Raw genomic sequence first — 25,365 nt, forward strand, 5'->3', positions numbered from 1 at the left:
GCTTACATATTTACAACCCTAAAAGAGTGCATATGTTACAGCACGTGTGCGAACAATTACGTAAAGGAGCCTTACTTCGTGCCTTGGTGGCGCTCTTGACGTCCCACCATTTCTTTCGAACCTCGGTGGGCGTTCGAACGATACCCGAGACAGCGAATAATGTTGCCGTGATGTTGTCCCAAGCCCCTCTCGTCGACTTTCAATGGCCCACCGGTTCGCCTCGTATCGACGAGAATGGCTACCTCCTCTTTTGTGAAATTCGGCTGTCGCGCTCGCTTAGGCTGGTTTGCCGACATCTTCACGTTGACCAGGAACCCTTACCAAAACTGGGCCTCATGTGTGAGCGCACGTTGCGATAACCGCCGACCAAGTCATCGTCGATTTATCTTCTTTCTCTTTAAGGACGCTTATCACTCGACACCCGGCGAAACGTGATCACAGAATCCAGACGTTAAGGAAAGAAAACGCAGGAGGAACTATTTATTGCATGTAGTGCGCTGAAGAAAACATTATCTTGGGTTCTCGTTACTGCTTGGCAATGAGAGCAGGCTTTGGAAACTGTCACCTACTAGGACATTATAACGAACATTGCGATAATTGACATACGGTATATGCCACATTAAAATAGTTTTCTTAACTGGGTGGGGTGAAGGAAATGGCTCTTAGGCACCTGTTCCTGTGTTGAGCGTCGTTCTTTGTTGGCCGTCATTTTAGGCACTTGTATCACATTCCGCTAGCCACGGGACGTTCTCCATTTGCCGTGGTTGTCTGCGTTATTGTGATACCTTCGCCTCCGAACGATAAAAAATGAGAAGGGGAAAAAGAAAAAACACAGAGAAAAATTACCTGGCACCACGGGTGGCTCCAAGAAGGCTCCCTGCCCCCCCCTCTCTCCCCCCCGTCCTCGTCAGTGGCCCCACCACCAGTAAAAAAAAAAATCCTGGCGCCGCCCCTGCTTAGCACACGCACCTCGAGTCATGCAACTATCTTCTTTTTCCCCCCCGTGTACTCAGATTTGGGTGCACGTTAAAGAACCCCAGGCGGTCAAAATTTCCGAAGCCCTCCACTACGGGGTCTCTCATAATCAAATAGTGGTTTTGGGATGTTAAACCCCACAAATCAATCAATCAATATCTTCTTTTTCCGATTCATAGTCGATTGCTGGGATGCTTACGCAGCCAAAACAGAATGAAAATAGGCAAAAATAAAAGAAAATGTGAGAAAAAGTGCACATGATGTATACGTTAACGATTAAAGCACCAAAGATGTTATGCAGAAATTGACAATTATCGAAAAAACTGAAATAATTAAGTGAACAGAAAGAAGTTGTAACTTTACGTACGAGCAAGGCGCTCCGAAATTCCTTGCTTCAATAAATCACCTAATAACACCGGTACTCACATTTTTCGCTGAGGGGTGCTCTAATCGTCGCTACTTATACATTTCACAACGAAAGCTGTTACGACATCACAGCAAGGGTCGCGTGTGGCGCCATAGATGTCCGCCGCCGCCAGTGTCTGCAACCACTCTCGCGCGAAATGAGAAAAAAAAAGTTATGAATGGAGAACATTAAAAGGGCTGCGGGACTCAAACCATGGTTTTCGGTGGGTCAGCCCAGTGTTCTACCACTCAGCCAAGCCGCTGCCCACGAGGCCATCGAAAACTGACCCTAGAAATGCTTAATGTCTGGAAAGGAATCGCATTAATGTGTGTAATAAAGCGTTTTAGAACAGCAAAGAAACAAACAGGCGTCGCACAATGGGAATTGCGTCACGAGTGGGTTGTAGAATACTCCGACGCATTACTTAAGCTTCAGGCATAATTCTTCGTCGTCGTGAGTGACAGCACAAAACATTCTCACAAAAATTTTTTGCAAGTGTGTAGCGGGTACCACGCTTCTCCGAAGAATGAAGGAAACTCGCATAGTGAATGCCTTTCTTTCGACAGAAAAAATTACAATAATTACGCGTTAAAACATGCCGAAGGCGTTGAAGATGCGTCGAGAAGTCCGGAGCGAAAACGACACAGGCACGGTAGCACAGGTAGCACAGGCACGTGTGCCATTTCAGGTCACGCAGAACAGTATTCACCATGCGCTCAAAGGTGGCGGGCGCATTGCACAGCCCAAACGGCATGACGTTGAATTCGTACAAGCCGTCGGGGGTGACAAAAGCGGTCATCGTTCGAGCGTCCTCAGCCATAGGTACTTGCCAGTACCCTGAGCGCAAATCGAGGGATGAAAAGAATTCTGCTCCTTGCAGGCTGTCAATCGCGTCATCTACCCGCGGTAGTGGGTACACGTCCTTACAAGTGATCTTGTTGAGGGGTTGCTAGTCCACACAGAACCGCACAGAACCGTCCTTCTTCGTGACGAGAACGACAGGAGTCGCCCAGGTGCTGCTAGAGGGTCGAATAATATCGCTGCGAAGCATGTCATCGACTTGCTCGTTGATTACACGGCGTTCTGTTGGAGATACGCGATATGGACGTTGCCGCAGTGGTGGCTGTGCGCCTGTGTCGATGCGATGCGTAATGGTGGATGTGCGGCCGAAAGAAGGTTGAGCGACATCGAAAGAAGAGCGGAATTCTTCCAACAGGCCCAAAAGCTGTGGCGTAAGGTTGGCGTAAGGTTGTCGGGAATGGAGGGACCGAATACATCATCGAATGATGAAGCGGATGTCGAAACAGCACTAAGCGTACTGGAACTTGAGCAGTGCCATGTCATCGGGTTGATCCATAAGTTGTGCGTCTTCGATGGGTTCCACGCTGCCGAGACATTCCCCTCGCACCAACGCAACGCTGTACGGGGATGAGTTCACAACAAAAATAGTGGTGCTGCCGTGAGTGAGTTGCACGGTCGCGAAAGCAACCAGCAAGCCTTTTCTCATGAAAACACGATGAGATGGCGAGAGGAGTGCAGCGGTGTCAGAAAGGCTTGCGCAGTAGACCGACACCGCCACGGACGAGTTTGAAGGCACTTGGGTGTCGTCTCTGACGAGCAACTTGCTTGCAGCCGATGTACTGTCGGCCGGCGTAAGAGAATTGTGTGAGTTCTATTTCTGCTGGTGCGCAATGAATGACGGCGTCATGGCGGGAGAGAAAATCCCGCCCTAGGATGACGTCGTGAGAGCATGAAGGAATTATGATGAATTCGACCGCATACATCACGTCCCGAATCATAATGTGCGCTGTGCACATCGCTGTAGGGTGAATGCTTTGGGCGCTGGCTGTACGGAGGGAGAGCCCGGAAAGTGGCGTTGTCACTTTGCGCAGTAATCGGCTAAGTTTTGCGTCCACGACGGATACGGCGGCTCCAGTATCTACAAGGGCAGATGCACGAACGCCATCCACAAGTACGTCTATCACGTTCGACGGGATTTCCTGAGGGCCTCCGCAGTTCGACAGTGTCGCAGCCCTTGCCTCGTGGACTGCGACGACTAGTTTTCCTGGTCGCCCTCGAATGGACGTGGCCGCATCGGCGACAGTTAGCGACGTCGCGGAGATGGTGAACGGCGGATAGACGGAACGGGGCGGGACGACGGTGATATAGACGGCGGTTGGTCATAAGAGCGGCTTGATTAGCTGGGAAAGTTGAAGGCGACATGCTGTTGCTGCACACGATTGCAATAGCGTGCTACGTGGCCGACGCAACCACAAGCAAAGCAGATGGGGCGATTGTAAGCAGTGCACCATCGGTTCGCGGGTCCCATCCATGTCGCAGAACGCGATGAGCGAGCCGGCTGCTGATATGAGTGCGTGGTGGGCGGCACTCGGGGCACGTGGGTGACGTCGGCGTATGTAGGCGACACAGTTTCTCCGAAGGCCTGGGGCCTAGCGATGGTTTCAGTGTAACTTAGGGGGCCAGCCACAGAAATCGGCGGGGGCGGCCTGGTGACAACTTAGGCGTAGCTGAGTAGCGCAGATACAGGAGGCGGCTGGTGGTATTCAGGAACGACCTTCACGATTTCCTGCTGAATGGCTCGGCGGAGCGCAGGTAGAAGTGTACTTTATGGCTGTTGAGCATGTTGCGGGGAAGCAAAAGCCAGTGAAGAGACCTGCTGGGCAACTTCCGCACGCATGAACGACTTGACTTCGGTGAGCAAGGTTGTGTGGTCAGGAACTGCTGACAAAGCGGACAGATCAGCATCACGTGGTGGCGGTCGACGGGTCATCAAGCGCTACTGCCGCCGCCCCTCGAAACTTTGGCATAATGTAATGACTTCTGCCACAGTGCAAGGGTTCTTGGCCAGGAGTATGGTGAAGGCATCGTCGGCGATGCCTTTTAGAACATGCGTGATTTTGTCAGCCTTTGACAAGTTCAGGTGGACTTTCTTGAACAAGTCAAGGATATCCTGGATGTAACTTGTGAAGCACTCGCCGGTCTGCTGTGCTCGTTCACGTAAACGCTGTTCGGCTTGCAGCTTACGACTGACAGGACGGCCGAAGACGTCGACGACAGCGGTTTTAAAAGCGGAACCAAGTCGGGAAATCAGATGCGTGGTTGTTGTACCACATGCCGGCCACACCCGCGAGGTAGAAAAACAGGTTGCCGAGTTTAGCTGCCTCATCCCAATGATTGGGGACGCTCACGCGTTCGTACATCGTGAGCCAGTCCTCGACATCGGTGCCATCTGCGCCGGTGAAGACAGGAGGGTCGCGGATGCGGGGGACACCGGGACATGGCGTCGGCGTAGGAGGAACCGTTTGCTGAGCGGCGTCTTGGTGCATGGTAGAAGGCACGGTACGGGATCGAAGCTCCAAGAGCATCGAATGTGAGCCGAAGATATTTGAAGAGCACAGCACTCTCAGCACTCTCCCCCAATCAAAATAAACGTCTTAACAATTGTTAAGATGTTTATTTGCGGACACTCGTCGATGATGCACGACAGTGACAGTCAATGCGGGGACCGACTCTCGGCACGAGCTGCTCTTCTTCTCATGAAAAGGGCGACCCCACTAGAAGGCACTGGAGAGGACGACCTACTGTTCAAAGGCTTTGCCACAATATATATATATATATATATATATATATATATATATATATATGTGTGTGTGTGTGTGTGTGTGTGTGTGTGTGTGCTTAGATAGGGGGCGCGAGCTCGAGACGCCGGACCGGCCCATGCATTTCAGTTCATATAAAATGTTTTCTTCTCTGGCGCTCCACTGCCACCTCATGGTTCCCGTCAAGCTCACTTTTGCTCCCCTATGCATCATTAGCGAGCCTTAAATGGGTCATATCCTTATGCGCTACTTCTTGTAGTCTGCTTCTTGGCACATTACGCATAGGGGTTACACGCGACCTACGAGGATCATCGTCATTAATTTTTTAAGTGACACACGGCACGACAACCAAAAGAAGTTGGACTACAGGAGGAAGCCATGGCTGTCCGAAACTGTAAATTACTCTCCTTCTATGGGCGTCGGCGTTAGGTCATTGTAACAGGGGCATATATGGAGCAGTATGTCACAACATAAAAGAATTAAAACGGCTACCATGCTAATACCACAAGTACATACTTATTTCTTATTTTCGTAATCAGTTTATTTCAAGTATTTTTACTCCAAAATAATATTATTATTACATTTAACTTTTTATTTATCTAACGATGTATAACTGCCTATTAGCACCACTAATATTTTTGTTTACATGGAGAATATCTTTCTAGACATCCCCCCCCCTTTTTTTTACAAAATCCCACTGCCAATGAATTCATGGCCGGTCCCCCATGGGGGGGTGAGCCACTCCTCTTGGGTCCAACAACTAACATTGGTGAGGCTGCTGGAACACACTGACATCCGCGAATCTACAATGTCAGACAACAAAAAGTTGCAGATATATTCTTCGGAATACGCGATCACGTGAATATATACCTACGTGTATGTACTACGTGTCTTGTAGAGCAGAAAACATCACTTTCTACCCAGACTTCTATCACACCATTCAGTATACAGAGTCGGGGCGAGCTGCAGTCAGTATAAACTGAGGGAACCTCGGGGCTGGGTGGCATTGTCTGCTGGTCTCACGTCGTGAACAACGAGCTGCAGCACCGAGGAAACCCCGGGGCTGGATGGCATCGTCTGCTGGTCTCGCGTCGTGAACAACGAGCTACTGTCGGGACGGACCGACGAAACTCCGGGGCTGGATGGCATCGACTGCTGGTCTCGTGTCGCGCACGAAAAGCTGCAGTCGGATCGGGCCGAGGAAACCCCCAGGCTGGATAGCTTCGACTGCTGGTCTCGTGTCACGAACAAAAAACTGCAGTCGGATTGGGCCGAGGAAACTACCGGGGCTGGATGACATCGACTGCTGGTCTCGTGTCGCGCACAAAAAGCTGCAGTCGGATTGGGCCTAGGAAAACCCGGGGCCGGATTGCATCGACTGCTAGCCTCGTGTAGTGAACAATGAGCTAAAGTCGATAGTGGGCCGAGGAAGCCCCGGGGCTGGGTGGCATCGACTGCTGATGTCGTGTCGTTAGCAACGAGCTGCAGTCGGTATGGGGCGAAGAAACTGTTGTATCGGACGTCGGACGTGACGAACGGAAAACCAAGAGGCCCGGCGCCTAAAGCGCGGGCCGGGTAGGAGAAGGAAGTGATGAAGCCAAAACCCGGGCGGAAACTCCCTATTAACGATTTACAGAACAATATATATATTGGTGGTTCGCCCCTGGGGGATCACAGACTTCACAAACTCGAACAGAAACCCATATATCATAGAAACCGCGGGGCTAGATGACCTTGTCTGCTGGTCTGGTGTTGTTAAGAACAAGCTGCAGTCTGTATAGACCGAGGAAACCCCGGGGCTGGATGGCATCAATAATTGTTGGTCTCGCGTCGCGAACAACGAGCTGCATTCGGTAAAGGCCGAGGAAACCCCGGGGCAGGATGGCATCGACTGCTGGTCTCGTGTCACAAACAACAAGCTGCAGTAGGTATGGGCTGAATACCGGAGCTGGATGGCATCGACTGCTGGTCTCGCATCGTGAAAAATAAGCTGCATTTGGTGTGCGCCAAGAAAACCCCAGGGCTGAATGGCATCGATTGATTGCTCGTCCCGCGTCGCGAACAACGAGCTGCAGTCAGTGTGGACCAAGGAAACACCAGGTTGGATGGATCGACTCCTTGTCATAAACAATGTGGCTTGCACTCAAGTGATTGCTGTCCGGGTATGTCCATTCCACTCCTTATAACATGCTTGGCTCTCAAGCCCCAAAAGCGTCATCACTCCTGTGACCTTAAGGTAGGACCTTATGTCATCACGTCTCTGCCACCACAAAAATAGGTGCAACTGAGAGCCGAGATGTGAAACTTTCGTAACGCCGCTACACTCACTGCCTGTTGCCATTGCGGCGTGTGTGGAACATTCTCTTAGATGCGAAGCAGATCTTTGACTCTCGTGTGTAACGCCGTACGTACGTGCATCCCTACGATTTCGCCGCAACGCGTTCCCCTCGCCGCAGGTGTTGGAACGGTGCCAAGTAAGTCACTCCACAGCTGCGCGTTGACGTCCCGCTCCCCTCGCACGCTTCTCTTGCAGGTGGACGCTGACGTCACTCTCTTCCTTACCCGGGCCACAGCGCGCTCACCACAGCGCCTGCAGAGTCCGGCTCCTCCGCCTGATGACTACACACTTCTTTCTCGCTTCAACCTCTCCACCACCCACACCGCTCGACCACACGTATGGTGGATACACTCTTTCGGCTCGTTTATCTGCGATGACACTTACACGAAACCCAACCCGCCGTCCGTGTCTGTGTTTCAAAGAAATGCCTACTCGAGTAAACGCTACACCGAGTTTCGCTTGAAACCGGTCTTCCAGCACCTGTATCGAGCACGTTTCAACCGAGTCAACACCGCGCGCACCCCTGCTGCTTCACATCGCATCAAGGTTCCCTTCAAGGAGATGGTGCATAATTTTTCCTGTAGGCATCACGTAGCACGTGAGCAAACTACGAGCACCTCTCACGTTCAAGTGCGCATGTATACCCTATAAAGTGTAGGGGGATGACCGCCACCATGGCTCAGTGATAGAGCATCATATGCGTTATTTGAAGGTCGCAAATTCGGATCCTGCTAGTGGCAAGTTTTTGTCCACTTTTCTTCACATTTACTTTAAGAATACTTCTAATAACATTCCTTGTGTTGGCATCATTGTTAGTACTCATTAATATTGCGTCTCACAAAGAAAAAGAGCCCTTAAGTTTACACTCTTTTCCATTAATAGTGAAGGTCTCATTCTGGCATACTTGATGCCTTTAGGTGGTATGCGAGGCATTATTGGTCAGCTGCCATCTCGTAATAAGATAACGTACTACCTGATGCCAAACAGGCGAAAAAGTGTTGCACCCTCACCGTAGTGGCAACAGCTGGCGCTGACTGACACTCCCACGTTTAAATGCACTTACATATCTTATAAAGTAGATGGGGGGATGACCGCCACCGTATCTTAGTGGAAGCATCGGACGCGTTATTTTAAGGTCGCAGGTTTGGATCCTGCTGGGGGCAAGTTATCATTTAGTCCGCTTTTCTTTCTTCACATCTACATCCCGATTACTTGTAATGACATCCGCTATACTTCTTTTGGCATTACTCTTAGTTTTCAAGATTATTGTGTCTAACCAAAAACGAGCCCTTCAATTTGCAATCCTTTTCTTCTTTTCACATCCGAGAGCCACGGGACATTGTTCGCGTAATTTCACATCAAGGGACCTTCTGTGTGACTTAGAATTTAGATAAATTGGTGGAGCCTGGACCACCGCTTGTGAGCTGCTTGTGTCGCACTCAAGGTCGTGGCCAGGGCCTTTGCTGTGTACTGTGATTTAGAGGTGTCTTCCATGACTTGGACTATGATCCACGTTTCATGCCTCCGGACGCCATGCTCTAGTAGACGCACCTGATGACTCGCGTCAAAGTGCAGCATACAGATGGGCTGAGGCAACTCCGAACATTGCTTGCCTCGAATGCAGCTAATGAGTTAAAAGTGATGTTGCTTTTTGCAAACCGGAAGAAAGGCTATATGGACGGCGCGCCCCGCTAACTATTTCCGTGGAGCCATCAGCCAACCCTTTCATAGATCATTGCATCTTCGCAACATATGATCTTTAGCTTTGTGTGACACCGCGGACATAATTTTTCGTGTTCAGTTTTTGCAATTAATTTTTTGCTAAATGCATCAACAAATCTTACATCCATAATAATGTTGCTTAATTTTATCCCGGAGCTCTCTCCGTCTGAAAACTATAGTATATCTTCGGCCACTCAGAACAAGGCCTCGGTTCTATCCTGCATCCTTGACCTCGTTACCGCTTCGTGATGACTGCCCGCAGCGCCTACATGGCTTCCGAGGAAAGCAGCGTACTCTCAGGTGTGATGGTGCGAGCGTGGTCGAGTTAACGGTCGACTTTTGACTCGCTTCTACAAGACGGTATAGGGCCGCGCACTAGGGCAGTATATATACCACTGGTGGTCCAGCTTCTAAAATGGTAGACTTTCTCGCGGTAGACGTACTTATTTTTGCATATGCGCACACTTGCGACGTCGAAGCACGTTCGAGTGGTTCGTTTTCTGATCCAGTGGCATGCCAACAGCGGTAGATACGCACAACACCACGCCTTAAACAGCTCTGCCAACATGAGACCACCACAGGGGAATTCGTTACATATTCAAGCGCGGCCTCGTTGGGATAGCAGAGAAAAAGAAGGAAGGGAAGATTGTTCTTTTAATTTTTTTCCTTTGAGGGTACGTTAACAATTCTGCCTTGAATGTTGCGGCCTGCTGCATAATTAAGGCACCAACGGTAAGACAAATGATGTGGTTCCCTTAACGACAGCACGCACGTGTTAACGGCGCGAACGCTTGGATCAACATTGTAGGTGAGTTCAGAGGGGGGACACCCTTGAAATACGGCGTGCCACCGTGGTTATTCGAGAAAGAACACATCGAAGTTCATCTGCCCCACTGCGCACTCGAACCTCGCGCACTGACGAGAGCGAACAAGTCGGGAACATGGCGTTCTGGACCGCGAGGATTCTTCTCGCCACCGCGGCGGTCCTGTTGCTTTTCACCGAGGACTCCCTGGCGCAACTGAAAGGGAATATCTGCGGTACGTACGAGCACGTGCACACATCGCTGTTGTATACGCAGTGCCGAAGTCGCCACGTTGTGCCATTACGTCACCAACTTGCCCAAGCAGCTATTTTGTCAAAGTGCATACGCATTGGCAAACCTCTTGGTCAACTTGTTTTCGCCATGCCGGAAGCTTTATCCATGTCGCTTCTAACCGCGTTGAAACTAAATGTGAAATGTATAGTAAGGTGACGTGAACGCCACCTTTTCATTATACCTATCATTGGCATACGTGCACTTGCCGCACAAAGGCTTTCGAAACGTGAAATAATCCTAGAGTGTGAATGCCCCTGTATAAAGCCGGCAGACGCACCTTAAACTGCGCTGCATGTGCGGCGTATCAGACCATGCGCAACTTCTTTTTTATTTGTTGGTCTAGCGGTCATCGTCATCTTCATCGGCCACCTATTAATTATGGCGTGATCAGGGGCATGTGCACGCCCCTGCACGTGCAGCGTGCTCCGTGGTTAGAAGAGAATAAAGCTCAGTTCTGCTCCGGCCGTCGCCATGAACGGGTTCCTTGTCTTTTCGCTCACCGCCACTCGCATGGTTGGAGAGGACCTAATCTCGGTTCCTATAGTTGGCAACCACAGTGTTAAGAAAACTAGGTCTTTGAGCAATTGACAAGCTTATTTCACTACACCAGTATAAGCCATGAGACACAGGTTTTCCTGCCTGACAGCAGGGAAGCCTGCGCTCAGCCAAGCATGTATATCTAGTTTATTTTATGAAATAGCTCAATGAACGTGCATCTGAAGTACATAATATTTCAAGGAAAGCAACGTTACAAACGTACTACCTTTCTTTCCCAACCCGACCAGTCTCTGTTCTCACAACACATCTATGTACTATTTGCAGGTTAGCCTAAAGCTAAATCTCAATCTATGTGAATTGCTTTATTTCCGTCATAAAAACGTTTCTCTGGTTTCTCGGGTTTTTTGTTGTTATTATGGCCACATGCGCTAAATTCATCCGCTTCAAAGTAATTAAGCGAATTAACGAGAAAAATTGTCATTCATTTTTTGTTCTCGCAACTGGTGCCCATTTTTCGGTGGGTACCCGGAAGACTTCCAGCAGTATGATTATACATATAAGTCATAGCATGAATGGACAAGGTCATTACGTCACTGCAATACTGAGGACGCTGTCCTTAGTTGATAAAGTCAAGTGGCGACATCTGTGTAGTCCTTATTGAAAAACTGCTCCAGCTATGGCGAAATATGAAGTTAGGGAGGAGACACGACAGTTAGGGAGGAGGCGGTTAGGCTAATCCAGATGTGTAGATATTGTAAAAGCTCCCGATTTCTTGTTATTCTAGTCTAGAAACCTGCTCAAATTGCCTAAATACTATTTAAGGGGTGTGTAATGGTGAGATAGTATACGTATTAAATTTTAATTTGTTTTATGAAATATAGTAATGGCGATGAAGCTAGAAGAAGATGACGATAAAGTTTAGTTGAATCAGGTTTCCCTTGCGAACATGTGAGGAATTAATACTGGCGCTGCGAAGCAGAGTTCGGCAATTTTTTATGATGTTGGATCGTTCAAAGTGTTCAATAAGTAGACGGTGGCCATTCAAGTGCAATGAGGAGCTATGTATCATGAGAGCAAAGACTTGCTATTGGACAGTTAGGTGCTGTAACTGATATGTAATAACGATAATTTGAACTAACAGGCTTAAATACATAGATGTAATAAATTCACCACATTTACCTTTACAACCACTAAGCCCTGGTGTCCTATATTAAGGTCATGGAGCCATTTTTCTTGTACACTGATGGGATGCACAAAAAATATTTTCATGTTTTTCTAAGCGAGGATGGCATGTCCCCACATCCCTACCTTGAACGCACAGTAACCCTCCCCAGAGCTGTCCACACTACCTACATGGTAAACCCATTTCTGTGAAATGTTCACCCGCAACACAACAGAGGCAGACGCAAAGGCCTGGCCCGCGCTTCGTCAATGCGGCCCGCGGCCTGGCCCGCGCTTCGACCATCTTCGTCAATGCGGCGCAATACAATGACTCCTCCACCTTCGCACTAGCGGTAGTAGATGGCGACGGAGCCCTACGCTCAGCCGCCTTGGTTAGGCTAGCAACGAGCGCCATAGCCGAGCAGGTTGCTATAGCTTTAGCGATGGTCGACCCTCACACACCCATATCTTCACAGACTCTCGCGGCGCCATTCGGGCTTACGAAAGTAGCAACATCAATCGAGAAGCAGCCCACATTCTACAAACACGCAAATACATGGGCTTCCACTACCTCTCTTGGTTTCCTGGCCGCATGGGCAAAGAGGTCCACCCACAGCAACCCAACCTCAACGAAATGGATCATGATCGAGCGCGAGAACTGACCCGCCGCGACAACCAATCAGCCACCGAAGAGCTGGGCCCAGACGTACAGTTTAATGATCCTTTACTCACCTTTCACGAAATTATCTCCTACTACTGAAACGATAGAAGCCAGTACTATTTACCACAGGCAAAGCTCGAACGCGTGCAAGAGGTAGCTTTTCGCATGCTACAAACAAGTCGTTCCCATCACGGGCCGACTCAGCCGTTAGAACTCAGACATAGATTCACAATGCCCAGACTTCTCAGAAGTGTACTGTTCACTCGAACACATGCTCTGGCAATGTCCCGCGTTACCTCGAGGACCTCTCACCAGTGAGTCCGACTGGGAGAAGGCACTCAGGAGCCCCAGTCTCAGAAATCAACAAAAGGCAGTCCAGAGGGCCCAAGAACTGGGGAACACTTCCACGTTCCTGCCCCGACGCAGGCGTTGCCTACAGTAGCGGCTGCTAGAGTGTCCCTCATGGATACCCTGGTGGCTTAAACTACTCAGGATCATTTAATAAAGTTCTTGACTGACTGACTGACTGACTGACTGACTGACTGACTGACTGACTGACTGACTGACTGACTGACTGACTGACTGACTGACTGACTGACTGACTGACTTTTTCAGGTTGTAGTAACTCCAACTCAACGAGAAACAAAAAATATCTGCTGGTTTGAAAAATTCAGGGATGAAATGATTTAGGCGCGTGTACACTAGAGATACACGACCATCAATTTTGATCTGCCGGTTGTCTTTGGGAGTGTCTTCTGGCTTTCGTCGTCATATTTACACTACAATGACACAAACAGTCCGCTGATGCATGGTCTCAGGAAGACTCCGTCTGTGCTTTGTCGTGCTCGCAGCCTTTCATTAACCAATTCCAGTCATACTGGAGGCACACGCAGTGACACCGAAAAAAACTTGCACACCTGCACCTCATTTTCAGCCATGCTCTCTTCTCTGCCATTGTCCCTATCCAGCTACCCACGTAGTCCCCGCCATAATCCACGGCGTCGAGGGACGGGGGTGGGGATACGCAAAAGGGAAGTGAAGAAAAGACTTCCGTAGGGTAGGCAAGATGCCTTATTCAAACGCCTTGGGAGCCTCGGAGGGGGCATTGTTATCTCCCCCAAGATTTTCCCCTTCGTGGTGGTTCCAAGCAACTACATGGGTAAATTTTTGCTCACCAGCAGACGACGACTGGTCTGCTGATGCGTTTTGCAGGTGTTTTCCGTCTGTCATTATGTTACAATACGACAACACGGTGTCTTTTGAGGCGTCGTCGTCAGCCTAGTGTGCCCATTAGGTCCGGTGACTTCTTCGGTGGGTGACTCGTCGGTCCATGGTCTGTGTCGGCCTCGTGGATTCGTCGGGGTCGTGTCAGTGTCGTGTCGCTCTAGTGTAAACGTGCCTTTACACCAGCGTTTTGTAGGGTTACATGAAATCGGATGCTAGCCTTGCTTCGTAAAACATTCAAATATGTTGCTATCGCATTCACTGTTTCGCCCTTTTGGCTTTTACATTGCTTTTACATTGCTTTTACAATGCTTTTTAAATTATCAAAACTATCATATTAAGTCATACAAACCACAAGTTTCTCACAAGGTGAACGCGCCACGTCGTACGTGTGTTGTTTTCTCTCAAGTACGCGAATGTGGGCCTGCCAACCGTGAAATTTGCTCTGTATGACGTTGTGTGTAATTTAAATATTGTCCACAAAATAAAAATTTGATATTTTGAGCCAAGTTTGCTCTAAACCGCAAAAAATTGCCTCACGAATGATCGGCACCGCATCGCCAAGAGATCTCTTGATGACTTTGATGCAGCAAAGCAAGCTACAAAAAAAAAAAGAAAAGGAAAACTGCACCTCGAACAAAGGCACATACTAAGGTTCGTGGTGTGACTGGCTACAAATATGAAGAATTCGAAGAATCCCTATTACCTTAGGGTGTCTCGATACGCGCGCGCTCGTATGGAGGCATCCTAGACTACCTAGTTTATTCGCGACACCTGTTGGAATTTTTTGTGTAATTTCTCAAAACATATAATACTGGTGTTATCCCTTCGCGAACAGTCATAACGTGTTTTGCTAATAAACATTTTCAATTAAAACTTCGCACACTTATAAGTTATCACATCAGTGGGGCCACTATGAGCCTCAATAAGCAAGATCGTGCCACAAGACAATGCGGCTGCCTGCTATACGAATGTACGCTTTGTGTTAGTGCATAATTATTTGGTTATTTAATCTCTACGTTTTAATATTAATCTAATTTCATTCTTTTTGATTCATTGCACTGGTGGAAGCTTCCATGTCTATATAAATAATTATGATAATTTTAGGGAGAGGAGTTCGAGTCGGGAGGGTTGGTGAAAGGCACACTTGATAATACGTGTAATTATTAAAAATTAACAAAGTAAGACTTGTTTTACAATGCTCAAATATTCCTAAAAAGTGTTTTTATAATGCAGACTGAAAGACTCCAATGCGTATAGCAGTTAAAAAAATTCCCGACACTTGGTCTAATGTCTGGAAGGCTTTGTAAGGCACTTTGAATAATTAATCAACATCATCAAACACAGCATCAACAAGGCCTGCAGCTCCGTAAGTGCGCCTATCGCCTTCGCTAATTCACTCTTCGGAAGAGTGGGCATTCTAGGAGAGTTCCTCATAACATGTTGGCGTGTCTTTTTCTTAATTATGGCCCAGTTTACGTTTCGACCAACACGCGAAGCTAGGCTATAAGGATTGAGAAGACTATGCGAACATTACGCGATTGTGTTCTATACTCTTGAAGGCAAAGCTCAAGCGCCTTCAGCTTGAGCGGTATTCCAACTGTTCCGCTCTTCTTATCTTTCCCCCCAATAAGACTTCGTCGCTATCCAGTAGAATATCTGAAACGGCTAGCTGAGAATTCGAAATGAAATTGCTTCAGTGATATATAAGTATAACTCAAAGGCAGGCGTCTATTTTCCAGTCAGGCGTCGCACAAGTTCCCCCATTTCTAAATCTCTTATAATTCAGTCGTTCCGGGTGGTAGTGGTTTAAACTTGAAGAAAATAAAGCTACGCAAGATTTTCTACGCATGTTGTTCGTAAGTTTGTTTTAACCGTCGTGCAACCAGACAACAATGCGTACAAGAAAATCTGATTGCACACTCTGTAAAAGTGTGTGGCCAGCGGAGATATTCAGAACACGACATAGAAATAACTCGCAATTTCAAACATTTACCGATTAAATTCATCTTTTTGCCCAGACAAGCGTAGTCTTGACTGGCTTGCCGCATACGCTTGCGTGCGGTGTTCATTTTCAGTGCACCAGTGTAAGTAAGTAGTGGAGTTCGTCCCATTTCGGCGGCACATACGCGCACCACGGGTCTTCGCCCACACACACAGACGAGATGCCCGCACCACATACTACCAGCTTTTCTGTAAAAATAAATCGTTGCAAAGGATGCCCCCTACGCCTAAAGCAAACTGCCCTGCAACACGCCTGTTTCGTGCCCACATATATCTATGGTACTGCAACAATTCCTAACATATCCTCATATTGCAATCACATCTACGGAGACCGCATCAATTCATAAGACAATCACATCTAAAGAGTTTTTTATATACATTAAGACCTTTGAGGACACTTATTTACGGATATGTGCCCAAGATGCGTCAGCAGCCATACTGAACATTCTTTAACAAACACCTAAATGCTGCACGAGTCTCGAAAGAAATTCCGCCATGATATGTCGTGAACTTTGCGCGACAAAACGCGCTTGTGGTCGCAACCACAAGCACAATTTCCGCCACTCTTTCAGAGGACACGAGCGCGTGCACGCACCACTGACCAGAGGGAGCTGTTTTTCTTGCAGTGGTCCGTCCCAATTAAGTTGCACCGTTCCAACTGCTAGTTCGGCCGTGCTTCAATATAGCTTTTTTTTACAGGCTAGGCCATGCGTTATGGCGCTGAACTCACACACGGGAAAGCTCTATTGCACGTTGCTTATACCAGCTGAGCCTGTTCTCAGATGTGTGCCTAATCCTCTGCAATTTTGGCTTTATATTTGCAGAGATGGACGAAGCAAAGATTTCGGAGATGTTGGACTGCATTTTGTCGAAATCACCGAAAGGGGTAAGCAAGCGTGAGAAGGCGCCCTTTCAAGCCGCTATAGGTATATTACTGCGCTTGTGTCCATGCACTGTCATATAAGTCGAGAACTTTGGGGGCAAATAACAAAAAAAAAGAAAGATACTTAAATGCATGCCACTATGAGCAACCTATACCTCATGTATAAAGCAAAACTGCTGTTCATCACTTCGAATGTACTGTGTAAGTCTATTTCGATACAGTCTATACTAAGACTTTGCAAGTTCTTCGTTAGGTTCGCTACACTTTTTTCCTGTAGCTGAATCTGTTCAGCTGATGTGCAAGCGGGTTTTTTTTTTTACGGAAAATACAATTTCTTTCATTAAAAACTATGACAATCAAGCTCCTGTCGTATTCACACACGAAGACTATATATATATATAATTCATTGCCGCAGCTGAAGTGATGCCGAAGCGACTAATTAACGAAGGCAGGCATATTCCAATATTATTTATCGACTCGTGAGCAGTTGCCCGTACGGGAAAGTTATATAGAGCCACCACAATTTATGGCGTATTTATTTTCTGTAAATCACAATAGTGGCGCGCAATTCGAAAAATTCAACAAAATTTAAGGACAATATTGAAACTGACCCCTCCCAGCGCGCAGAGGGCACAGCCACTGTGTTACATCAGACCGGAACTTTCCGTGACATCATTTTGAGGATTAAACATTTTCTTACTATATTCAAAAATGCGCCCATCAAATCCTGAGAAAAATGGCTTCCCCTGCACGCGTGTCTCGCAGACGCTGGAGTTGTGGGAGACTACCAAGGCCATGTTCGGAGGCAAGCCACCGGCCCAGGCCGTTCTGTCGATGTGCAGTGCCTCCCCAGGGGCAGGCGAGACCCTGGTAAGCCGCACAACCACGGCAGAAGATGTGGTTAAAGCCATTCCACGCGCTTCCCGCACAGCCGCAACGCATGTGCCGGGACCCCTACCGCACGCAAGCGGGGGACAAACAAGCCAATTGGCGACGCTCTTTCACCCTCCGCAGCGTTGCCAATTGGCTTATTTGTCCCCGCTTGTGTGCGGTAGGGTCCCGGCACGTGTGTTGCGGCTGTGCGAGAAGCGCGTGGAACGGCCTTTATCGAGTAACCGCTAAAGCGGCCCACGCAAATTTTATGGGTGCGAAATGAGCTCATGCTGTTGGCGTCATGTTGTTTTTGTTTCGTCGCATTTCGCTTGTGCGCACGTAGACAAAAAACTGTGATTACGCTTGTGTCCAGTCTGTTCTCTGCGTCAAACAAATAAACAATACGTATACACTACTCAGGAAATAATCACCGGCTTAAGCAAACACATAAGAAATGGGGTAAATGAGAAAATGGGTAGAAGCGCGCTCACTTAAATTTGTTCCCATAGTGCTCAGAAGAGCATATAGTCGGACAATACACAAAAGTTGAACCCTGTCACCTGCAATTCATTTACACTCAATTGTACACTCTGCAATGCACTAAACAAAAACACATGTTGAAACACATCGTAAACTCAAGCACAACTATTTTACTCTTGTAGAAATTGTTTTCTGTGAATTTGACAGTGACTTGTGACATAAGTTGCCCTGTGCGTACTTTTTTTGCTACCACTGTTAGAAATTGATTATTTTGTTATAGACTGTGCGTCCTAATATCAGAAAACGTATTGCCTGGAGTTCCACAGTGAGTAACGATCCACAGAATAAAATTTCATGATAAATATCTAGTTCCTTCGCATATAACTTCTGCATTCCATATCTTACACGAGCCCGACCATTTCGGTTTATACCCGACAAACTAATAATCATGAGCGAAGCTTGGGATTTGCTCAAGATTACTTACTGTAAAGTCGGTATTATTGCGTGCAAATGAAGATTAAGACAATTATATGACAGCGTTAAGTTGTTCTATCTTGCTTTTGATAACTTCAAAATTATGTATTACCAAAAACGTTGCGTAATAATTATATGCCGAACTTTCAATTTTACGTGAGTAATCTAGGTAAATCAGGAGATGACCCCTGCACGCAGAATAAATGGGACTTATTGCTAAGAATTTCAAACATTTTCTGCAAGTTCGCTTTTATGATGAACCCCTGGCACTTAATTTCAAAGCTCTGGGACGGATAACATTCAAGGAGAATACTAAGCTTCTACTGGCCGAAGCTTACTCTTGGTGACAATGTCTCAGCATTTAAAGTGGTGTGAACAAGTCAACTGCGCCTGCTATGCAGTGACTGAAGAAAGGGGTAACTAGCATGCTGTGTTGCTATAGTCGAAAGTCATTAAGGATGGTGTAAACAAATCTCAGTTGCCGAAAAATAGATTGGCTTGTCTCTGCTGTTAACAAACACCATACTGCTCTATAAGCGTGTGTAGTATGGGTTAGTTGCTACGACATATTATTTAAACTTAAAGTGCACTTGGGACGTCCCAAGCGAAATTTATAAGTTTAACTAATCTGCCACTCCTCGCAGTACTCTTGGAAATGCGCGCAGACTGCTGTAAAAATTTTGCCCGCTCTTATGTTCTGAAATAACAGACTTGCACTTTTTGAAGAAATTATGAAGTAATTATAAGCTCTTTTTTTTTCAGATTACAGAATTCACGAACCAGCAAACTGTAAGTAGGCGTTCAGTCAAGATATATAGAACCTGATGGAGGCATGGCAAAAATTAAGTTTTGTGCCCTTTACAAAACTGTAATTTCCTCACCTTTAACCTGATAAACCTCCCCTCTAAAAAAGTTTGACCCCATATCTGCATGCTACCCTTGAAATGTCGTCGAAAGACGATAGTCTTGCGTCTGGAGAGAGCGAACAAAACGTTTATTTGATGTTCTGCCCAAGAAAATCGGTGAATGGTATTCTGGAGGCGCATCTGCACGCTCGAGGCACTCTCCGCTGCGTTAGAGTGCCTCGAGCGTGCAGCGGAGGCGAACGAGAGCATCAAGTCACGTCACAAGTGAGACATGGGCGCTATCTGGCAGTTATCTCGAAAAACGAAGCGCGCGATGTACGCGCCCGTCTCAAGGCAACAAGGTGTAGAACGCAAGGCAACGGTTAGGTGCCACCACCGTGTCGTCTTGGCCATTGAGTTTCCTAATATACACTAGGGGGAACTCTGGCGCTAGTGTCTATAGTAGCTGCAACGCACGGTGCTTCAGCGAGCATGGGAATGCTGGGTAGTACACACATTTGTCTTATCTTCGTACTTCTGGCCTGCTTCTGGCTCCGTGTGTGTACGTGTGACATGGATGTGTTTTTTCACGAAAAAAAAGCAAATGTTCAGAGTTTGCGCTTCAGAAGCTTATTTTTTTAGGCTTACCATTTTGAATTGGGTCACAAAGCTCAAAAGGGTTCTTTCTTTTCTTCAAAACAAAACCATAACCAGCAATAAACGAAGAGGCAAGTACGATTCACCGCCCGCAAGTACGAAGACTAGGCAAATGTGTGTACTACACATCATTCCCATGGTCACTGAACGATCGCAGCGCCAGAGTCCCCTCTCGTTGATTTTAGGAAACTCTATGGTCTTAGCAAAGCGTTAGAAACACTTACCTTTTCGTGCAAGCGTTGCATCGTCAGCGCAGCGTGATAAGCGCTATGGTCCTTAGAATTACTGATGTATGCCTTCTCTAGTATAAAGACACACATACAAAATATCGACGTGTTTCTATGGTGCCTCAGATATGCACTATGATTGCTTTTAATTGACGATCGCACAAGTACGAACCCTGAAACTTGAGCAATATTGGTGGGCGCTGCGGATGGGGTTGACAGTTAGAGGTATCGTTTGGTCCCGTTTGGGGTATCGTTACCGCGGACAAACAGACAAATGTACAGACAGGCAGCTAGACAGACAGACAGACCAAAATTTTTGCGTCGAAGGTCCCCAAGAAAGACTATCTATCGTCTTTAAAAGTTACGCCCCTGCATGGTCGTGCTCACCAGCACCGACTTGCTGCTCGCTTTCATTCACGTTTACCGAAACGCAACCACGCGCACATCCACTTCCGCTGAATGGCCACCGACTTCAGAGAATACTCACATGTCCACTCGTATTTAGCGGCAATGACTCACGCCGGTATGCCACTGCACGAAACTATATATCCTTTACTTCTTTCATGTGGCACATCCAGGCGTAGCCAGATGGGCTTGGCGAGTTGGAACCGGGCGAAAATGTGTTGCACAGGCGTACAAACATAAGCCCACACGTGGACATACGTACACAATGTGCGCGTGACCCTCCACGTGGGGGTTCCATCTATTGCACAGCCTCCAGCAGCGCGCACATCTCAATGCATTAATCATGACTTTAGTGCAACAGTCACCCTCAGGAAAGGACCGCGTGCGCTGAGACGAGGCGATGGACCAGCTCTTCCGATGCTCCCCAAGAGCCCGCGGCTCTCTTTTTTTTATTCGAGGTGCGGCTTTCACTGCATGTATAGCCCTTTTTCACACCTATACTTCTGTAGAAAGGCACCTACGTTTACGCAATTGCAAAACGTGCTGTCACTTTCGTGGAAAACTAGAAATAACAGCGGTGATCAGACGCCTCAAGAGAGAGCCTAAAGAATGCAGGGGTGCAAGCGGGCTTCCGTCTTTTGGAGCAGCTTTGGGAGCAGAAATAATGCGGTTTTGCGGCAGCTTTGGTGCTGTAAAAAATGAGTTTTGGAACAGCTCTGGAGCAGCAAAAGGTGTGTTTCGGAGCATTTAAATTTAGTTTTGGGGCGAATTTCTCAGGCCGCACATCACTGTTGATTAGAATTTTTTTTTCTGGTAAACACGAGAAGTTTCAGTGGTTTTTACTGAGCATACAATGCAGATCAAGCAACCAGACTTACCTAAAATTAATATATATTAAAGCTTACAACATCAAAGGTGAAAGCGCAGCAACTAAAAAAAACATAAGTGGCGTTCTGGACAGCTACTAGACCTCAGACGAATGAAAAAAAAATGTAATGTTATAATGTTTCATTATTCAAAATGTGATTAAAACAGCACATCCAACATAAACAGCAACTCAAGACTAGAGATGAGCTCAATAATAAAAGTTATTTTCATACTAAACCCATTGGCTTCTATAAAAATAAATGTAAAAGAACTTGTGTTCAGGCCATTGTAGTGCCATATCCGACATGAAAGCCATGCGAAAATTAAGGTGCCCTCGCCACGCTATTGCTAGGCAATTAAGTTGCCGTCGCCGCAACGTTCCGCATAAACTAGAAGTTGGTACCGATCCCCGCGAATTATACGTTCTACCCGTGCGTAAAATTGCCCAAGCTGAGGTGATGAGCACTGTTCAAGCAGAAATTTAACGAGACGCCCGATCTCCGATTCTCGGAGGGCGCACGCGTTAACGGCACCACGTGTTAGAACTGTCGTTGAATGCTCAAACAGAGATAAAACACGCCACCCGTCTTGAACGAGCATGGAAAGACTCGGGGGAAAGGGGGGTCACTCAAGAAGCAGCTGTGAACTATGATTCAAATCAAAGGCGTGGTTGCGATAGATGCCGCGCGCGATATCAGCAAGCATCAGCACACGGCTCGTAAACCATTCTGCGTGGTGCGCTCTCAACTATAAAAGATTGTGCAATAAGAACATTTCTCCATGGAGCGGACGAACTTGTTTTCTTACACGAGCGTTTTGTAGCAGTGGGTGTCATGATGTCGGATTCAAAAGAGTTAGCTGTAAGCCTTCGCGTTGTCGTGGACATGAGGTCATGATATCGACGAAGGCAGCAGCCGCTGTTTTCATGAGTGAACTTCTTATTTGGGCTAACCTGTGCCCGAAAAACGAAACGTCACTCTACAAGCAATGCACGCTGTAGACTAATAGCAGCGAACATCGAGCGTCAGCCGTCGATAGTCTGCCACACAGCTAAGTGCGGCAGCATTTATACTTGTTCCGTCGAAGATTCTGCAGCGTTATCGCTAGCGGCCGTGCAAGTTCCAGAACAAACTAATGTACATGGTGTGCGCGTAATCTCATCGGAAGGTTCTAAGATTATCTAGATGGCCCCCAGTCATTCGAGCGCGGTTTGCGCAAGGCAGCGTTGCACGTGTAATGGTGCGGTAACAAAAAATAGAAAAGAGCGCATGTGGCATCACCATTACAATATTGCGAATTGTTGCTAATGCAGTCATCGCTTTGCCGGTGACACTGGGTTTTCTTTAGTTTATATGGCAAAAAGATCGTCGTACCATTGCCGAGCACAGCACGCGCTCGGTGGTTGCTCGGCAATGGTGCGGCGAGTTTTAGACGCGAAGCAGCTCTTTGACTAGCCTGTGTAACGCTGTCCCAACGCACCAGGGAAGGCGTGGCCAAGTAGGCCACGCCTTTCCTCGCAGTGCACGCACGTGACGACACTCTCTCCCTAGCCTGTCACCGCTCACCCTGTGTCATCTCTCTCGTTTTACCCTCTCCACCGCTTGCAACACTCGAGCCCACTCCTCACGTTGGATTCGCTTGCAGGATTTCAAGTTAGACGGTCGTGCCCTCGCGATCTCCAACGCCAGCGTAGCTCCCGCCGATTGGTTCGGCCTCCGCGGTCTCCTGACGCCGTGCAGCTCTCGCATTGTGGTGCCCCACCCTTGGACTGCTTCGACTGGATCCCCACTTTCCTATCTCCTTCTATTTTCCGTCGCTTGCCTCTCTATTTCTTCATCTATTTCCTACTATTATTTTTATCCCTCCTTCCCCCCACCCCCATAAGGCACTGCGCCGTGTCGCCTATAGGCAAACAGAAATTAGGTGCCTTCTTCATTTTTCTTACGAACAACTAGCCAACCACGTTGACATCATCTCCTCACCCACGCCACCTCTCCGTCTGTCGGCGAGAAGAAGCCGCATGTAGGCGCGCTGCGCTCGCTCGCGCGTCGTCGTCTAGCCTGGCCGTGGTCCCGTGGCGCCGCCAATGTGGACAGCACGCCACTGCTTGCCACGCGATCACGCCGACGGGCAGGACGCCACCGGGGCATGCTTCCCACTAGTGTGCGTGTACCTTCCCCGGCCGTCACCGGCGTTGCGGGTTAGCGAAGCCGATCGCGTTCGCGAATGGCAACGTCGCGCCTGAAACACCGACGAAGCGAGAGCCAGCGAAGCCGAACGCAAGCGTTGGCAGAGGAATACTAAGGACACCGACGAGGCTAGTCAAGAACGCCGATTGCGTTCGAGAATACAGACGGCGCGCGGGTAACACCGACGAGACGCGAGCCGAGGAAGCCAAGCGCAAGCATCTTCAACGCGTCCCTCCTCCCGTGTTTTTGTGTTTCAAACAAACGTTTACTCCAGTAAACGCTACACCGAGTTTGGCTTCAAACTGTTCTTCCAGCACCCGCGTCGACGCCCGTTTCAACCGGGTCAACGCCATGCTCACCGCTGACGCTTCGCATCCTCTTCCTCCGAGGAGATGCACCGTAGTTTTTTTTTTTTTTTGCAGTACCACTGCCGTTTTTACAGTTTGCCTGACAGCTTTGCTCTTAATGCATATTTAACGCACACTCAAGTCCGGGTTTCGGCTTTGGCATCTGCTTCATACGCTGTTAGCGCGAAGCGGCTCTGTAGACGCCGCAAAAAACCGCTCCTCGACCCAGCCCCATGCGTCTCGAGACCAGAAAATAGCAAAGAGACCTGTCCACGCTATACATGTAAACTTGCAAATATTGTCTTTTCAGAAAGCGGACAAGCCGAAGTTCAAGAAAGCTCTCAAGGACTGCAGCTCTTGAAGCGGAGCGCCGTAGCGTACTGCGAACAAATGCATTCCCGAATTAGATTAAGTACTCACAGAGCGGGCCTCTTGCACGTGCGGTACAAGGAAGTCAGCGAAATGTCCAGCTGACAACACTGTCGCCTCAGCTTTTACTCTCAGACAATAAAGGGTGCACTGTCGCGCTTTTTCTTCGTTAAAGTCAAATTGGTTACATCGCACTTCACTTTCAACGATTATTCATCCACGCTATAGTTTCACTAACAAAGACGTGCACTTCTCGCCCCCCGAGTCTGTGTATGTCTATTCTCACGTTAATAACTGGCCTTGGAACGAAGAAAATTGACGTCAAATTTGCCAACGTCTAGGATCAAATAATAAACTCTTGGGGTTTTACGTCCCAAAATACGATATGAATATGAAAGAAGCCGTAGTGGAGGTATTCGGAAATGTCTACCATCTGGGGTTCTTTAACGTGCACCGAAAATTTTAGCACAAGAGCCTTTAGCATCTCGCCTCTAACGAGTAATGAAATGAGTGAGCGAGAGTGACAGAGATGTATAGGTGGTAAATAATACGTGTGTATGAGTGGGTATATATGGGGGTCCTCGGATTTATAGGTGAGGGGCGGTCATCGTCAACTTGCGCATCTAGCGTTTCACAGAGAAGCATCGACTACTCCTCTTTTCCTTTTTTTAGTGCAAGAGATCGTTCACAAACCACTGATTATATAATGACCGAATAAAAAAAAGCGCAAACTTTACGGCTCGTTTTTTTTTGTACATATTTAAAACTAACAGACAAAGATGCCGATGAATGTATAGGGTATGTTAGTAGTAAATGTAATGGAAACGTGAAGAAAAAAAAGGAAGACGAAAAGATAACTTGCCACCAGTTCATAATGAGATCACTTGCTACGTGACGCCAAAAAGCAAAAAAAAAATATTTTGTTTTACACTTGCCAAAATGGCATTCGTTACAGGCGGCGCTGATTGACATTTGTCAAAACCGTTTATTGGGCGAATTGTTGAATAAGCTCTACACTGTAAAAACATAATGTTACGAGTAAC

General features: G+C 47.6%; 1 protein-coding gene across 1 annotated transcript; it reads left to right on the forward strand.

Moving 5' to 3' along the window:
- Positions 1-9,743: 9,743 nt before the first annotated feature.
- Positions 9,744-25,058, forward strand: LOC142776275 (uncharacterized). Its single transcript, XM_075879633.1, has 5 exons — positions 9,744-10,099; positions 16,531-16,592; positions 17,355-17,459; positions 19,179-19,205; positions 24,264-25,058. Exons 1-5 carry the CDS (start codon positions 10,003-10,005, stop codon positions 24,312-24,314), a joined length of 342 nt encoding a protein of 113 aa, XP_075735748.1. The 5' UTR covers positions 9,744-10,002; the 3' UTR covers positions 24,315-25,058.
- Positions 25,059-25,365: the final 307 nt, after the last annotated feature.

This window comes from Rhipicephalus microplus, chromosome X (assembly GCF_043290135.1).
Source record: "Rhipicephalus microplus isolate Deutch F79 chromosome X, USDA_Rmic, whole genome shotgun sequence".
Taxonomy (NCBI): domain Eukaryota; kingdom Metazoa; phylum Arthropoda; class Arachnida; order Ixodida; family Ixodidae; genus Rhipicephalus; species Rhipicephalus microplus.

What these genes read in the sequence shown, in the direction of transcription:
- LOC142776275 (XM_075879633.1), top strand. Translation starts at nt 10,003, where the DNA reads ATGGCGTTCTGGACCGCGAGGATTCTTCTCGCCACCGCGGCGGTCCTG. An exon ending in TGTCGAAATCACCGAAAGGG is followed by an intron (nt 16,593 to 17,354) that starts GTAAGCAAGCGT and finishes CGTGTCTCGCAG; the next exon opens with ACGCTGGAGTTGTGGGAGAC. An exon ending in CAGGGGCAGGCGAGACCCTG is followed by an intron (nt 17,460 to 19,178) that starts GTAAGCCGCACA and finishes TTTTTTTTTCAG; the next exon opens with ATTACAGAATTCACGAACCA.